The following is a 15,264-nucleotide window of genomic DNA, read 5'->3' as shown; positions in this document are numbered from 1 at the left end:
GAATCAGAAGCCAGAATTTACAAAGGACTAAGACACAAGTCCATGAAAAATATGGGCCGACAGTGGGCATAGCTTCAAGTCCATACTCTTGCACAGCATGCCTCGCAGAGCAGCGCATGCGCTTCCCAGGCTCCACCTAAAAAACGTTTGTGGAGAGAAAAGTGTGATGCTACAGATTAGTAAACTTAGCCCATTTGTATATTAAGGTTAAGGCCTTAAGAAATATAAGCTGCAATGGAAAGCTGTAAAAGCCTGTTAGGATTGTGTAAAGAAAGTACATCACACGCAAAGACATGGAAATTGCATTGTATCATATTGTAATTGCATTACGCTTACTACCCCTGACGAGGCATCAAAGTGCTTTTTCAGCGAGTAGCACGCTACTCTGGAACCCACAAAGGATTAGTGGTGAATTAGTATAGTGAAATATGAAATTCATTTGAGCGGTGCATATGTTAGTCTGTTATTTGGATTGAGAAGGATAGTGGAGGGATAGAAGAGGGAAGGGTCTAGAAAGGTTTTTTTTTTTTACGTCTAACCACACCTTTATCACTTTAACAAAATATGCAATAATAAACGCTGCATTAAAATCTGGGCTTGGCCGCCCACAGAACCACACCCCTGGGGACAGCCTTCTTTGCATCTCGCTATCAGAACCACACTCACATCAGTAATCTAGTGAACATTTTGGAAACCATGGAATCAGGGGGAATGGATTTTAATCCAGGTCTTCAGGTATCTTTACAAGATTGGACACATTTAGAATTCGGCTTAGCGTTTGTAGAAGTGTGTGATAATAAAACTGGATTGGAACCCAACACATGCTCATTGGATATTATGTCTTTGAAGACTGTACCCGGTCTTTTGGGTCACTGATCAAAATGTAGTGCAAAACCAAGATCCTGGGAACAAGTAACAATTGTAGTTTTGATTCTTCATCTTCACCAAACTGTCTGATCTTGTGCAGATATGAAGCAAGTTGTATAAATGTTTCTATGGTCACAAACAGTCCAAATAGCTGTGTACGCCAGCAGAAACCCATTTTAGGAATCAGTAATATTTTAACGGCTTCTAAAATGATTCAGTACATGGAAGGGCATATTGGGAGTGTTCCTTTCAAAAGCCCAATTTATATGAGTTCAGCCCCGTTTACTTTAAGGAAAATGAGCTGATTAAAAAAAAAATAATAATAATCTTCATTTGAAGAGCCGAGACATGGTGGTCTGATGACCCTTGCAGATCATTATCCCCGTGATTGTGTCCAATCAAATCGAGTCGCTAGTTGCGACCTACCTCATGAATATTAATTGTAACTCATTCAGGTTTAGAATTTGTACATAGTTTGGATCCACGCAGGTAGGAAAAATACTGTTCGTAAATTGAGACTACTTTATGCGATGTAATTGTACACCTGATCCCAATGCCTTTGCTCCTTTATCGTTTGATAAGAAGTTTGACACAGGCTCTCTACCAAATTTGAGTACCAAGGACAAGCATAGTTTTAAAATCAGACATGTTTAGAATGTGATTTTTTATGGCTAAGAGGGAACTAATGGCAGGTAATGGCTTTCTGGTACACCACGGTCCCCGGATAATGAATCATCATGTATGGGAAAGTGCCCTTTCTGCATGGTTGCGCCCTAACTTTTTGCCAGCTACCTGATGCAATTTAACTGAGTGTGCCCTGGGTCTCTGCCAATCAAGTTCCCAGGGCCGGCGTTCTTTCCCTAACCTGTACCCTTGTTTCCACAATTGGCACAGCCGTGGCCTACCTGCAATTCCCTTGTAAGGGGTACCTATAGTACCAAGGGCATGGTAGCCAAGGAAAGGCCTCTGAAGGCTGCAGCATGTGTTATGCCACCCTCAGAGACCTCTCACCACAAACAGGCACCACTGCCATTGTAGCATGCGTGTCATGTGGCAGCTAAAAGTGAAGAGTGGACATGGCAAACATCCCTGTGTGCCATGCCTACCCAGCACTGCATGAGGCCTTGGTAAGTCACTATTAAGGTAGGGTGCCCTATACCTCATCTGAGGACCTATCTGCATGAGCAGACAAGTCCCTATAATATCTAAGGCCATTCTTAAGTAAAGCCATCCTGAGAATGTTTTAGAAACTGGTCATTACAACTTTCCTAGCACCATAATTGCTTTACTGAATCCTGGGATGTTTGGTATCAAACATCTCAGAATAATAAACCTGCACTGGTGTGCTCCAGAGAATTACCATGTAATGACGAGGGAAAGCAATCCCTTTTTAGCAGGACGGAAAAAGCAGAAATCAATTGGGCTAAAAGCAGAGAAGTCAATACAATTAAACCAAATGTAAAAATTGGCATGGATCTAAAGCAAGCCAAGGGAGAGACTTATGAACTTACTCAAATGTAAAGGACTGATAGATAGGCTTGAATAATGAATGAAGTATGAATAAAGATCAGAGGCAAAGCGGGGACATAAAAACACGCTCACTGTACAAAGACTTACAGCGCTCTTGCCAAGAGCCTGTTGCAGGCGGGAATCGGCAATCATCTGCATGTTTGAAATGAACAGGTAGAGCCTCTGCCAGGTACTGGCCTTGCACAGACTGGGAGAGCTCGGGGTACCAGACTTCCCCACGACAAGGGAGAGATGCTGGCACCGGACTTCCCCACGGCAAAGGAGTGATGCTGGCATGGGCCTTCCCCAGGGCAAAGGAGAGATGCTGGCACCGGACTTCTGAAAGGGAGTGATGCTGGCACCGACCTTCCCCATGGCAAGGGAGAGATGCTGGCACAGGCCTTCTCCCGAAAAGGGAGAGATGCTGGCACCGGCCTTCTCCCGAAAAGGGAGAGATGCTGGCACCGGCCTTCTCCCGAAATGGGAGAGATGCTGGAACCGACCTTCCCCACAGCAAGGGAGAGATGCTAGCACCGGCCTTCTCCCGAAAAGGGAGAGATGGTTGCACCAGCCTTCCCCACAGCAAAGGAGAGACGCTGGCACCGGCCGTCTCCCGAAAAGGGAGAGATGCTGGCACTGGCCTTCTCCCGAAAAGGGAGAGATGCTGGCACCGGCCGTCTCCCGAAAAGGGAGAGATGCCGGCACCGGCCTTCTCCTGAAAAGGGGGGGATGCTGGCACCGGCCTTCTCCTGAAAAGGGAGGCATGCCGGCACCGGCCTTCTCCTGAAAAGAGAGGGATGCTGGCACCGGCCCTCTCCTGAAAATGGGGGTGATGCTGGTACCAGCCCTGCTCAAACAGGTAGCCTTGGTGCTGGCCTTTCCCAAGTGGGGAGGCACGGTCTCCTCCCTGGAGACAACACTACTACAGACCTCTGCAGCTACAGACTGCAGTATGTGCCAGTCTTCTAATTAGAGAGGCGTTGTCTCTTAACTGCGCACCGTCCATTCACAGCCTGTGTAACCGTAACCTGGACATAACGTGTCGACACATTTTAAACATTTACGGCAAAGTGTACATAGATGTTGAGCAGAAGCTTTCGCTGCCGGTCTATCCAGGCACAAGTCAAAGTTCTCCAGGAATTCAGGCGCTCACCTAATGCATGAAACAACTACAAGACTAAATAAATATTTAGTCAGTTTCAATAATAAGAACCAATAATAAATACACTACACACACCACAAAATGAAAAGTCTCATATGGAGTGCGTGGAAGTAAATTAAAAATTGACAAACCCAATAGATGTTGTATAGGTGGAACCTATTGGCTTTGCCAATGCTTGTTTTTCTATGTCACGCCCACATGAGATGTGAAGCAATGCTCTTCCCGTGGCTCAAACAAGCCCATGTGAGTTGTGACCCACTGCACCTTTTGACACCATGCACAGGCCCACATGGGTTGTAAGCCACTGCACTTCTTAATCTGTTAAACAATTACCAGCAAAAGGACAATTAAGAAATATTTAGTCCCTATACATAAGGTGCAGGTCAGTAATTTATTTTCTTTTTTGGGTAGTGAGGTGTACAAACCTTGCATGTTTTATATCACTGTCTACTAGCCATTACCTTGGACAGTCACAATAAAGAACCAAACTCTCCAATTGATGTGGTCTCTGCAAGAAATAGTGGCCACAGAGAAAAGTACAAGATGGCCGGCACTGCTTTGGAACGCATAATGGAAATGCTTATTAATTGTGCGTTCCAAAGGAGTGTCGTCCATCTTACATGGTGCAAGGACTAAAGAGGCTGAGATTATTGCTGGCCCTGGTGCCATTGCACCTTCTGCATCAATTGAAGCTACTTCCCTGGCTTTATATACATCTGAAGTAGACCAAATATGTTTAAGAACATGAAACTATTAGTCCTAGAATGCAAAGTGCATTTGGCTACAACAGCCGGAGGGACTTAAGGTCCCACATATGACATGGAGTCACTCCCCGGCTGCTACACTTTGAGGCTAAAAGTTTGTAATAAAACACCTGAAAGCACACAAACGCTGCATTCCACAAACAATGCTCCTTATGCAGATCTCTACATGAAGGGATGAGTGTGCCCATTATGAGTTCGTGAGAACAGACGCTGCACCCTGTCACACTTGACGAGTTTCCATCTGCCTTTTTGGTAGAAATCCACCCTGGTGTCGTGCCAGGGTAGGGCGGAGTTTCTTCTTTGACAGTGGGTACCCTGTTCAGTGGCGCTTTGCTTTATTCTGTTTAAAGCCTGTAATTTTTACACATCCCCTCAAGGGGATGGGGGGGCGCCTTCTATCTCCTTCCCCCATTCCTCGCAGCAGTTTCCTGGAGCACTGATCTGCCAAGTCGCTCCTTGTTTGCTGCGAGGCAGAGCATAGTGCACCTCTGGGGCGCACACTGCAACAAAAGCATTAGGGGATAGGGGGGGGAAGAGGAGCAGGCGGCTGCTACTGCGCCGGGGGACACCCAAAAGGGCCAGCTGCTGGCCCGTGCTCTGGCTGAACATGCTCGGCTTGACGTAAAAGGTAAGCGGCTTGGACATCCGTGTTTATTTGCTCCGTTGCAGTGACAAGGACTTCCCAGTGCAGCGCGACCTTTATTTCTGATCCCTAAGATTGAGATGCGTGTGGGAACAGGAGCTGTTTTTAATGATAAAAAAAATCCTTCATATAGCATTTTTGCTGGTCTCCTAGGATATGAGAGCATTCGGGCGGGAGTGCAGATGGAATGCAGGCATGAGCCGATAAGCATACTTGAAATGCGTGTAGCCAGGGGCGAGATTATGTATACAAGCCCAGCGCAAGTGTTGTGAAGGCAAAACATTTTCAAAAGTGCCTCAAAAGTGGATGGAAACAGTACTTGGGTAACGGGATAATGATAACACACGAGGAGCAAAACGAAACAGAAAACAGTATGCTACAGCCAATAGAAACGGAGGATAAGTAAGTGACAAGCACAGGAACAAACGAAAAGCAAGGGGCGGGATGTAAGCCCTTTTTAAGATTTATATTGAATACAAAATATTTTAAAAGCACAGCGCAAGCGCTGTGCAGGTGAACCTAAAAAAAGTTATATTATTGCAATCAGTTCTTTAACAATGTATTGTACACTTCATTGTACACGTGTTTATCTATATGCTTTAGTGGGATTCTGTTTAAGTCATTTGTCAATAAAGGTTTGCGCTTTTTGTAGTCTTAGAAGTGGGTGCTGTTCTGTTCCACCTGTGTCTCTGGGCTTTATGTGCAGTGCTTGGTTTGTGGCAGTGACTTTGACTCAGGGCTAGAGCAAGAAAGGCAGGAAATAGAGAAAGAAGGAGAAGGGTGAGGAGTTGGCCTAATGGTTAGGTAGGTCGGCCTCAAATCTGGGGAACCAGGTTCGAGTCTCGGCAAGAACGTGCAACATCCTGTGATTCTGGGCAAATCACTTAATCTCCCCGTGACTAACAAAAATGAATGTGTCCTCATGTAACGCACCTGGTTCTCGTGTAAAGCTCTCTGATACCCGATCCCTTCGGATCAAGATCGCGCTATATAAAACTCTGTAAAAGATGAATACATAAATACATTTTTTTTAAAAGGGTAGAAAAACCCTGACAAAGGGAGAAAGCAGGGATGAAAAACCATTTAAGAATGAGATCAGGAGACAGGATGGGAAGGGTGTGGAAGAAAGAGACATGCGGTGCAATTAAGACAAGGCAGCCTTGATATTCAAGAACTCTACCTATTCAGCAGGAATGACAGTGGGCTCCTAAGAGAAACTTTGGCCCCCTGCACTTTTCTGCATTTACGCTGTTGCACTCCAGCTAGATAGCAAGTTTACTCTGTATTCTTGCTTCTAGTGATGGCAAGTAGTCACGGCTTACTGTGGAAACAGTACAGGGTTTGGAACTAAGGGACTTTTTTTAGACGTTGGTGGGCTGCAATACTTTCTGCCAGGTCAATGGCCAAATGTACTTCATTGCCCTGGTGGAGTACAACCCGGCCTCTTTAGAGATCTCCGCCAGGCAGGGAAGATTGTGCTGGAGGAAATTCTGCTGGTTGTGTCTGCTCCAGTTATCACCTCCTACAGAATTTTAGAGGATTTTCTATTAATCCAACTCTGAAACAGGGCCATATAGACCTTTTACAGCAGGTAATAAAGCCGAACTCTCCAGGTTCCTGTTCACTTCATCAGGTGTTGGAAAAGTGTGCATTGGTAAATATCCCTGTAGGACTATGAAATAAGTGCTAACACTCCTGTTATTCTGACACAGGTTTCTACACCTTCAACCACACCGACTGCTGGTTCTCACCATTGCACCCATGCTTTGACGGCTTAAATGGAGAGCTGGCCCATGCATTCCTTCCCCCGCGGGGAGACATCCACTTCGACAACCACGAGTTCTGGATCCTGGGACGTTCCCGCTTTAGTTGGAAACAAGGTACTTAGGATCTGTTTGTTGCTCTCCGGGATAGCATTTGAATTTATTTAATAGGTGCTTTTGGCAACAAAAATGCCTTTTGCATAAGAAATATAAACATAGCATAAATAAAAAAATAAAAGTAAATGTGTAGACATTAGGAGGGCCAAATCATTTCTCTCACTGTCATCAGTCTTTAATGTCCTCGGTTAATTTGAGAAGAGCCAAGCCTGCTGGTCTCATTTGAGAATGGGTGTGCCCAGATCTGATCTGTCATGGCTAACGCAACTGCCTTTCACACAAGAAATAGCAGCATAGCATAAAATAAAAACAAAAGTGCAGACAATAGGCGGTCCAGGTCATTTTGCTTATTGTGACTAGACTTTGGTGACCTTGCCTGTCTTTCAAAAAAGGTGAGCCTGCTTTATCTCAGTTAAAGTCAAGCAGATGCTGATCTGGTTTATCGTGAAACGCTCAGTGGGACTGTCCTTGCTGACGCATCAGGACACAAGGCCTCTGTTGATCTGAAAAGTCCTTGCTGGCTCTTCAGGAGATGTCCTGCAGGACCGTTTGAACTTCCTTTTTCAGATTCTGTACAGAGTAGGCAATCATTGATTCATCCAGAGATGAGCTATACTACATGCTGGTCTCCACAAAGTTTTGTAAGCCTTCCAAGCACCCCCCCCCCCCCCCCCCCCCAAAGGTTTTGCTTGTGTACAGTATCATGGGTTGCCATAGGATTAAATCAGTTTATCATAAATTCACCCCTTGCTTAACCTCCACTTTGCAGTTTCCCTTAAATTCCGATAGTGGAAGCATCCTACAATTAGTTTCGGAGGACAGAGTTTAACTACCATTATTTTCCCCATGGTTTTCGCCTAAAATTGGTCTCCCACTGGTTAATCTAAGCTACAATTTGTTTCACAGAGTACAGCTAAGCTACAGCTTGGAAGGCCAAGATTTGAAATAAAGTGAACTTTTATTTCCTCACAAAAGGCGGACTTGGACTGTCATTCGTTTCTTGGGATAGATAGACTACCATGGCTTCCCACAGTGTTTAACTAGTCTCCCTTTGGTTTACTCACTGTTACATTGGGCTATTCTGAGTTCCCCTAAAGTAGAGACGGATTACATGTAGGATGCATTCATAGATTCCCAGTGTTAGCTAGATTACTCCTGGTATCACTAGCTTTAATTTACATTACCATTAGTTGGGTTTAACTAGAGGTAGACTAGTATTTTTCTTCCAGGGTATAGCTAGGTTCAAAGTTTAGTCAGGCTACATTTGGTTCTCACACGGTTTTGCTGAGCTTTTGTAGGGCTCCAAGGTGTAGCTCTACTATATTTAGTTCACTCTGGTGTAAGGTAGGCCACCATTAGTTTCCCAAAGGTTATGGCCAGACCACTACTTTTGCCCGAGGGTGAAGCTGCATTTGGATGCTCCAGCGTTGATTTGGGTATTTTTGGTTCATCCGGGAACTCAGTTGGACTACTTTTGCTTGTCCCACTACTAAGCTGGGCTACCACAAGTTACCCAGGGCGCCTAAGGGTTTCTGTCAGTGTGTCACCATTATTGAGCTGAGCTACCTTACGTACCTTCAAGGTTGAATTGGGATATCACAAATCCGCCAAGATTGATGTGGGTGCACCTGTGGACATAATGCATGGCTGGGCATCCACATTCGTCCTCTATGTTTGATGGGTTGCCAGGTATCCTAGGGGAGGAAAACGCTGCCAGTATTCACCTCCCATTGGATGCTCATTCTATGTAGCATTTCTGTATTGAAAATCTGGCCAAAGAATCAGGATTAATGTTGTCAGCCAGAATTCCGCTGTGGCTAAAACAGGAACATTAGATATATTCTGAGACTGAGATAAATTGGCTGGGATGCTCCCAGATCAGACAGGTTAATTTAGTTTTCCCACGACCTGTGATCTGGTTCCTTGCTACTGGTTGGTTGTCAGCATTTTCACCTGGCAAAGAGGGGCTACAAAAGTTTTTAAGGGGTGGAGTACACTGGTCATGTGTTTCATAGCTGACATGTGTTCCTTGATATTTTTTAAAAAAAACAATATTTTTAGAGGCTTAGCTAGGTAGATTTACAAAGGTTTCTTGTTCACTTGAAACAGACTGCTGTGAAGACTAAAGCAGTTGCCCTATAACAGACTCTCCTGTGCTGTTGCAACGGACAATCAGGGGGCTGCAGTTTTAAGGAGCATGTACTGTTGTTCTCTCTACCTGAGATAGGCAGTCATTTGATTGCTAGGGTGGGCGAAGCACCAGCAACAGGTTCCTTGTGAAGTCTTTGATCTTCGATAGATTTTACCTGGTTCTGATAGATTGTCGGGTTTCCTCAGTTTGTTAGCTTAATTGGTTGGGGGATCTTTATGTTGGAAGTAGACTGTGCAGGCTTCAATGAGGTACCAGAGTTTAGAAGGACTTGGATGGGATCACTGTTAACCAGCTGGCCATGGAAGCAGTTGCCCAGGTTGTCATGGTCTACCAGAGAGATCCTAGGTGTGGAGAACCTCTGTACCACAGGCATCTCATTGCCCCCGCTACTCTCTGCAGGAAGAGACTCTGACTTGAGATTGTGTCAGGGCATAGAACCCCTGGCTCGGGTGAAGGTTTGCTGAGGATTTTATGGTGTATTGTAGGATTACTCTGGGTTGAGAAAGGGTTATGGCGGACTCCAGCTGCCTGATTGGTTGCACAGGTTGTTAATATAGTCTTTGAAAGAGGGCATCAGGGTAGCTCCTGGATGGACAATCTAGCAAGACCATCAAGTGTTTCTAGTAGCTGATGCTTCTTAGGCATTTCAGGTTACTTTGGATGCCCATTTTCTGCTAGCTATGCGAAGGGGCACATCCCATGACTAGCCCGAAGCCTTAGTTCCATTTTTCTAAACCACCCTTCAGAGCGCCCAAACCCGAATTCCTGTCCAGAAGAAGCATGAACTGCTCCCCCTGGCAGAACTCTCTCCTTGTCCATGGGAGCATTGCCCTGCTCGGTTTGCATGGTTGTCATGCCATGATGTATAAAAGCTGAAGGTGATGATAGATATTCAGTGATCAGTTGCATTCATTTCACATACCAATCTCACTAAGTGTTTGTTTCCTGTCGCTGTCTCTCACTTTGTTGTCTTCCCCTTTCTTACTGCTCCATCTCTCTCTCCCTCATCTCCATGTTAATCTCACAGTCTAACTCTTTCACTCTGTGTTCTATTTTGTATCTCTCTTTTTTGACCTTGGTCTTCCATCTCTTTTTTCCATCGCTCTCTCTCTCTCTCTCTCTCTCTCTCTCTCTCTCTCTCTCTCTCTCGCTCTCTTTGTTACTCTTACCTTTTCTCTCTGGCTTTCTCTGCACCTGTCTCTACCTTACCCCTCCTCTCCTATCCTATTTCTAACTCACTCATCTCTTCTGTCTACAGTGATCCTTCGTCTGTGCCATCTCTTTTTCCTCACTCTTTTTCTCCTGCACTATCTCCCTGTCTCTCTTCCAGGTGTTTGGTACAATGACTTGGTGCAGGTGGCGGCCCATGAGATCGGACATGCCCTGGGGTTGTGGCATTCCCGTGACCCCAGAGCGCTGATGCACCCAAATGCCACCTACACAAGGACCCGCCACATCACCCAAGATGACATCTGGGGGATTCAGCGACTCTACGGTAAATCAAAGTTTCTTGATAAATCGAAGCTTCCTGGGCATCCCTAGAATCTGGTGAATGACATAACTGGCATTTTTTTTATACTCCATCAAGAATGCTTTTGTCTTTTCTTTGCCAGTGAGGCTTCCAGGCACAAAAAAGCTAAACCCCATTCACAAAAAATGTAATGAAATCTTTTGGGGACCCCAGTGAAAAGGATGAATATGGAGCGATGCATGAGACCTAATTATATTTCAATAGATCCTTACCACTGTTCTGTACATAAACACTATCAACAAAATTAAACAGCCTAGGAAAGTGGTGAGGTTGGTAAATTCGGTCATGGACTATGATAGCGATAGGCGACAGAGAGTGCTGAGGTGCATACTGGAAAACAGGTGACCTAAAGCGGGGATCCACTGAGAACAGGTCTTAGGTCCCTTCACTGCATTCATACCTGACATCACTGAGCAACTGTTAGGTAAATTATCGAATATAACAAAAAGACTTGCACAGTAAGATTAGGGACATACTGTTTCATTAATGCAGGGTAAATATATTTTAACACCAAGTACTTATAGGAGAACAGCTCACAGTACAAGAACCAGCTAGGGTGAGTGCTGTCTACAGATGAACTAATTTAGACATTGGTGAGTCACCTGCCGTATAGCTTGAGCATCTGAGTCATTGCTTGTGCTGATCCAGCATAGCCAGACTATTGCAATTAGAGTTTCCCACTTGGTTTGCAGTCTTTTACCAGTGAAGTGGTTCTCAACTAGCAGCGCTGGCGAAGGGGAATAAAGTGTCCAATATGCCATAGTCAGATGGTGGACCTCTCTGCTCTTTTTATATTCTCCAAAGATAAACTGCTTAAGTGCAAACTTGTCTTCAGAAAATCGGAATGTAATGTTTGTCACATACTGGGAGTTTTTTTTCCCAGTGGGGGAGGGGGGCATTTCTGATTTTTTCCTGTATGGGAGGGCCATGGTATTCAAGGAAAACTTGGACATGAAAAAACATTAGACATAAAACACTTGACACCTCTATGCCAATCAACACATGCACAGTACAACAACTAATCATGGGTAGGCAAGTTATCAATCAATCATGTACTTGTATAGCGCAGCTTATCACCCCGTGGGGTATTCAGGTGCCTGGGAAATGACGGCCTCTAGTCCAAGAGACAGGTCTTGAGTCCTTTCCTGAAGACCAAGAGGGTGCGCGGTTCGTAGGGGGAGGTCATTCCAGGACTTGGCAACGAGGAAGGAGAAGAAACAACCTCCACAGTGGCTTCAACGAATGCGTGGGACGTGTGCGCGGGTGAGGAATGTTAAGTGGAGTTTTCTGGCAAGTTGGTGAAAAGTCAGGTGGTGATTGAGGTAGTTGGGTCCGCTGTTGTGGAGGGCTTTGTATGCGAGGGTCATTGCCTTGAACTAGCATCTCTTCTGATGGGGTGAAGCTGGTCCATTTGGGATGAGTCTGGCTGCTGTGTTCTGTATGGTTTGTAGGCTCTTGTGAAGCTGTGTGGTGGTTCCGGCGTAGTGTGCGTTTTCACATTCGAGTCGCCTGGAGACGAGGGCTTAGGTTACCGTTCTTCTGTTGTTGACGGGGATCCATCTGAAAATCTTTCGTAGGATGCGGAGGATGTGGAAACAGGATAAAGACATTGCTTTGAGTTGTCGCTTGAGGATGAATTGGCTGTTGATGATGATGCTGAGGTTGTGGGTGTGTCTGTCGGGGTAGGAGTAGGTCCAAGTGCGTAAGGCCACCATGTGTCTTCCCAAGGTGAGGTATTGTTTCCGAAGATGAGCACTTCCGTCTTGTCCGTGTTCAGCTTCAGGCAGCTGGACCTCATACAATCGGTGACGCTGGTCATGGCGTTTTTGAAGTTGGATTTGGTAGTTATGATTGACTACCTATATTTCAAAAGAACTGTCATAGGGTTCAAACTCTAGAGGAAGTGGAAAAATAAGACACAGCCAATAAAAGCTGGATGAGGTGTGGAATCAGCAGCTGAAGTTCAAGACTGCAAAATGGAAAGTCTGGCATTTTCAGCAGACAAATCCTAAATAACAGTACAGGACAGGAAATGGTAATTTAATGTCCACCAAAAAAAGGTTATGTGACGTATTATATTTGATTAACTTCAACTGACTAAACAATGCAAGAAATTCATCCTGAATATGGCACAATGTGATAACATTGTTTTGAATAGAATAATTTACTTACCTATGGTAACACTTTATCTGGTAGAGACTTTATTTAGCAACAGATTTCTTTCCTTCTAATATTCCCAGGCATCAGACTGGATCTGCAAATTGTTTGAGCAATCCCGTTGCGTTCCGGTAGGTGGTGTCATTCAGCTCCATGTGGGGTCGTTGGTGTCTTCCACGCCAGAAGTGACGTGGGCAGTGCCCATATATGTGCCACCCAAGCACACTGACATCAGTTCTAGGCTGATTTTTAGTGCCAGCAGCACGGAGCCAAGCTGAGGAGGAAGTTTTAGTGTACCAAAAGTGAGGTCCTAAAGGATCTCTTTATGAGAAGACAATTTTGCAAAACGGGGAGGATCAGTAAGAAATCTGCAGCTAGATAGACTCTACAAGATACATCATTACTGAAGGTAACTAACTTGCTTATCTAATAGAGCCTTCTAGCTGCAGATTCCTTACCTTGGAATAGATACCAAAGCAATCACTCCCCGGAGGTGGGTCTGCAGACTGTTTTAAACTAAGAAGTCCTGGCGCACTAAAGGGGTAAAATGTCTATCTCGCTGGACCTGACTGTTTAGGCAGTAGTGTTTAGCAGACGTGTGCAATGATGCCCATGTAGCTGCGTGAGAGCTATCCAGGACTAGGACTATTCTAGCCAACGCAGTGGTCGCAGCTGTAGCTCTGGTAGAGTTAGCTCGTGAGCCCTCAGGAGGCTGTTTCTTGGCCACAGTGTAGCAGATCTTAATACAGAGGATGATCCATCGAGAGATGTCTCTCTTCTGAATTGCCTTCCCTTTCTTTGTCCCGGTGAATCCCACAAAGAGTTGATCAACCACCCAGAATTCTTTGGTTTAAATCAATACAGAATCATAACTCTGTTTTTGTACCTAGGCGGTGGAGTCTCTCCTCTTTTTTTAGAAGGATGAGGAGAGGTTAAAAAGGTAAACAGGGAGATGTTTTGCCCGACATGAAAGGGTGTGACAACCTTTGGCAAAAAGGATGCTCTAGTTCTAATAACCACCTTGTCTGGAAAGAATGAAGTGTAGGGAGGGTTAACGGAAAGTGCCTGCAATTTGCTAACCCTCCGGGCAGATGTTATTGCCACAAGGAAGACAGTTTTCAGATTTAAGAGCCATAGAGGGAAACTGCACCGGCTCAAAAGTAGAACACATTAAGAAGGTGAGAACTAAATCCAATCCCATTGGGCATAATGAAGAGCATGGGAGTAAACATATGCTGCAAACCTTTACAGAATATAGTCACACCAGGTAACTTACACTGGGAAGGTTGATCCGGCAACCGTACAAAAGCAGAAATGGCAGACCGGTATCCTCTAACTCTGCCCAAAGCAAAGCCTTGCAGGGCAAGGGAGAGAACAAGCAGAAGGACTTCAGACAAGGGTGCAGACAGAGGATCAACAGATTTAGATGTGCACCAAGCCACAAACTTGTCCCATCAGCAGGTATAGATGGTTTGGTAGAAGAATGTCTGGCTGCCAGAATGATATCACATACTTAGAGAGGGAGATCAAACACACTCAACTGTCTTCGCTCAATCTCCATGTATGAAGGTGGAGAGCTGACAGATTTGGGTGCAGTACCCTGCCCTGTTGCTGTGACAGAAGATCCTCCCAAAGGGGCAACCTGACTGGAGGAATATCATACCCTTCACGCCCAGTCCAAGCCACCAAGATGACTTGCGCCTGGTCGTTCCTGGTCTTCTTGAGAACTATGGACAGGAGTGGTATTAGAGGAAAGGCTTATAGGAGTCCTGAGCTCTAATCAAGACAAAATGCTTGTCCAAACGAGAACCGCTTTGGAAACTCCAGCACGCAGAAGTGCTGTCATTGCGCGTTCTTGGTGGTGGTGAACAGATCTAACCACGGTTCTCCCAAATCTTGGACGAGGCCTTGTACCACCTCTGTATGAAGAAGCCATTCATGATCTGCTAGGCATCGAAGGCTGAGTTCATATACTCTGGCATCCAAAGAGGCTGCCAGATGTTGAACCACAGGAATATGTCCTGGCATTCCATCCACGTCCAGAGATGCACAGCCTCTTGACATAGGGTGCACGACCTCACCATGCCATGCTTGTTGCAATAGCACATGGCAGTGGTGGTGTCTGTGAACACCTGAACTAGCATTCCCTTTCAATGCCAGACAGATCGCTTTTAGTTTCAACGGTCTGAAGGGAAGTGAAGTCTTCCCTAGAGATCAGAGGCCTCTAATATCTACCTCTCTCAGGTGGCCGTCCCAACCCAGAAATGACAAATCTGTCACTACTGTGAGCTTTGGGTGGGACAAGGGAGAGGTCTGCCGTTGACCCAATCGCTGTATTTGAGCCACCACTGCAGATCTTTTGCAGTTCCCGCCAATATCTGGACCATGTCGGAGGGATTCCCCTGATGTTGTGCCCACTGGATCTTTAAGTCCCACTGCAGAGCCTGCAAATGCCAACGGGCATGTTTTACCAACAGGTTGCAGGAGAACAACACGAGCGACTCCGGGAGCAGACCCTAGACCTCCCACGCGAATGGGACCTTAAACAGTGTAGAGTTTCGTGACGAGCGGCCAAAAGCTTCCCGGCCCGCTAGCGGTT

The 15,264-nt window shown here is 45.5% G+C and overlaps 1 protein-coding gene and 1 long non-coding RNA gene across 4 annotated transcripts in view; one reads left to right on the top strand and one right to left on the bottom strand.

Annotated features, from left to right (window-relative positions):
- Positions 1–15,264, bottom strand: part of LOC146786110 (uncharacterized) — a 225,230-nt gene that overhangs the window by 112,572 nt on the left and 97,394 nt on the right. The gene's annotated exons all lie outside the window — the stretch shown is intronic.
- LOC146786111 (matrix metalloproteinase-23-like) overlaps positions 1–15,264 on the top strand; it is a 110,601-nt gene that overhangs the window by 59,774 nt on the left and 35,563 nt on the right. For all 3 annotated transcript variants that reach the window (XM_085635614.1, XM_085635613.1, XM_085635612.1), the window contains 2 exons: positions 6,658–6,825; positions 10,308–10,472. In XM_085635614.1, coding sequence (XP_085491740.1) covers positions 6,658–6,825; positions 10,308–10,472 — 333 coding nt within the window. The remainder of the gene's footprint in view (positions 1–6,657; positions 6,826–10,307; positions 10,473–15,264) is intronic.

This window comes from Triturus cristatus, chromosome 11 (genome assembly GCF_964204655.1).
Source record: "Triturus cristatus chromosome 11, aTriCri1.1, whole genome shotgun sequence".
NCBI classification, from domain to species: Eukaryota; Metazoa; Chordata; class Amphibia; order Caudata; family Salamandridae; genus Triturus; species Triturus cristatus.
This window is presented reverse-complemented; position numbering and strand designations above follow the sequence as displayed.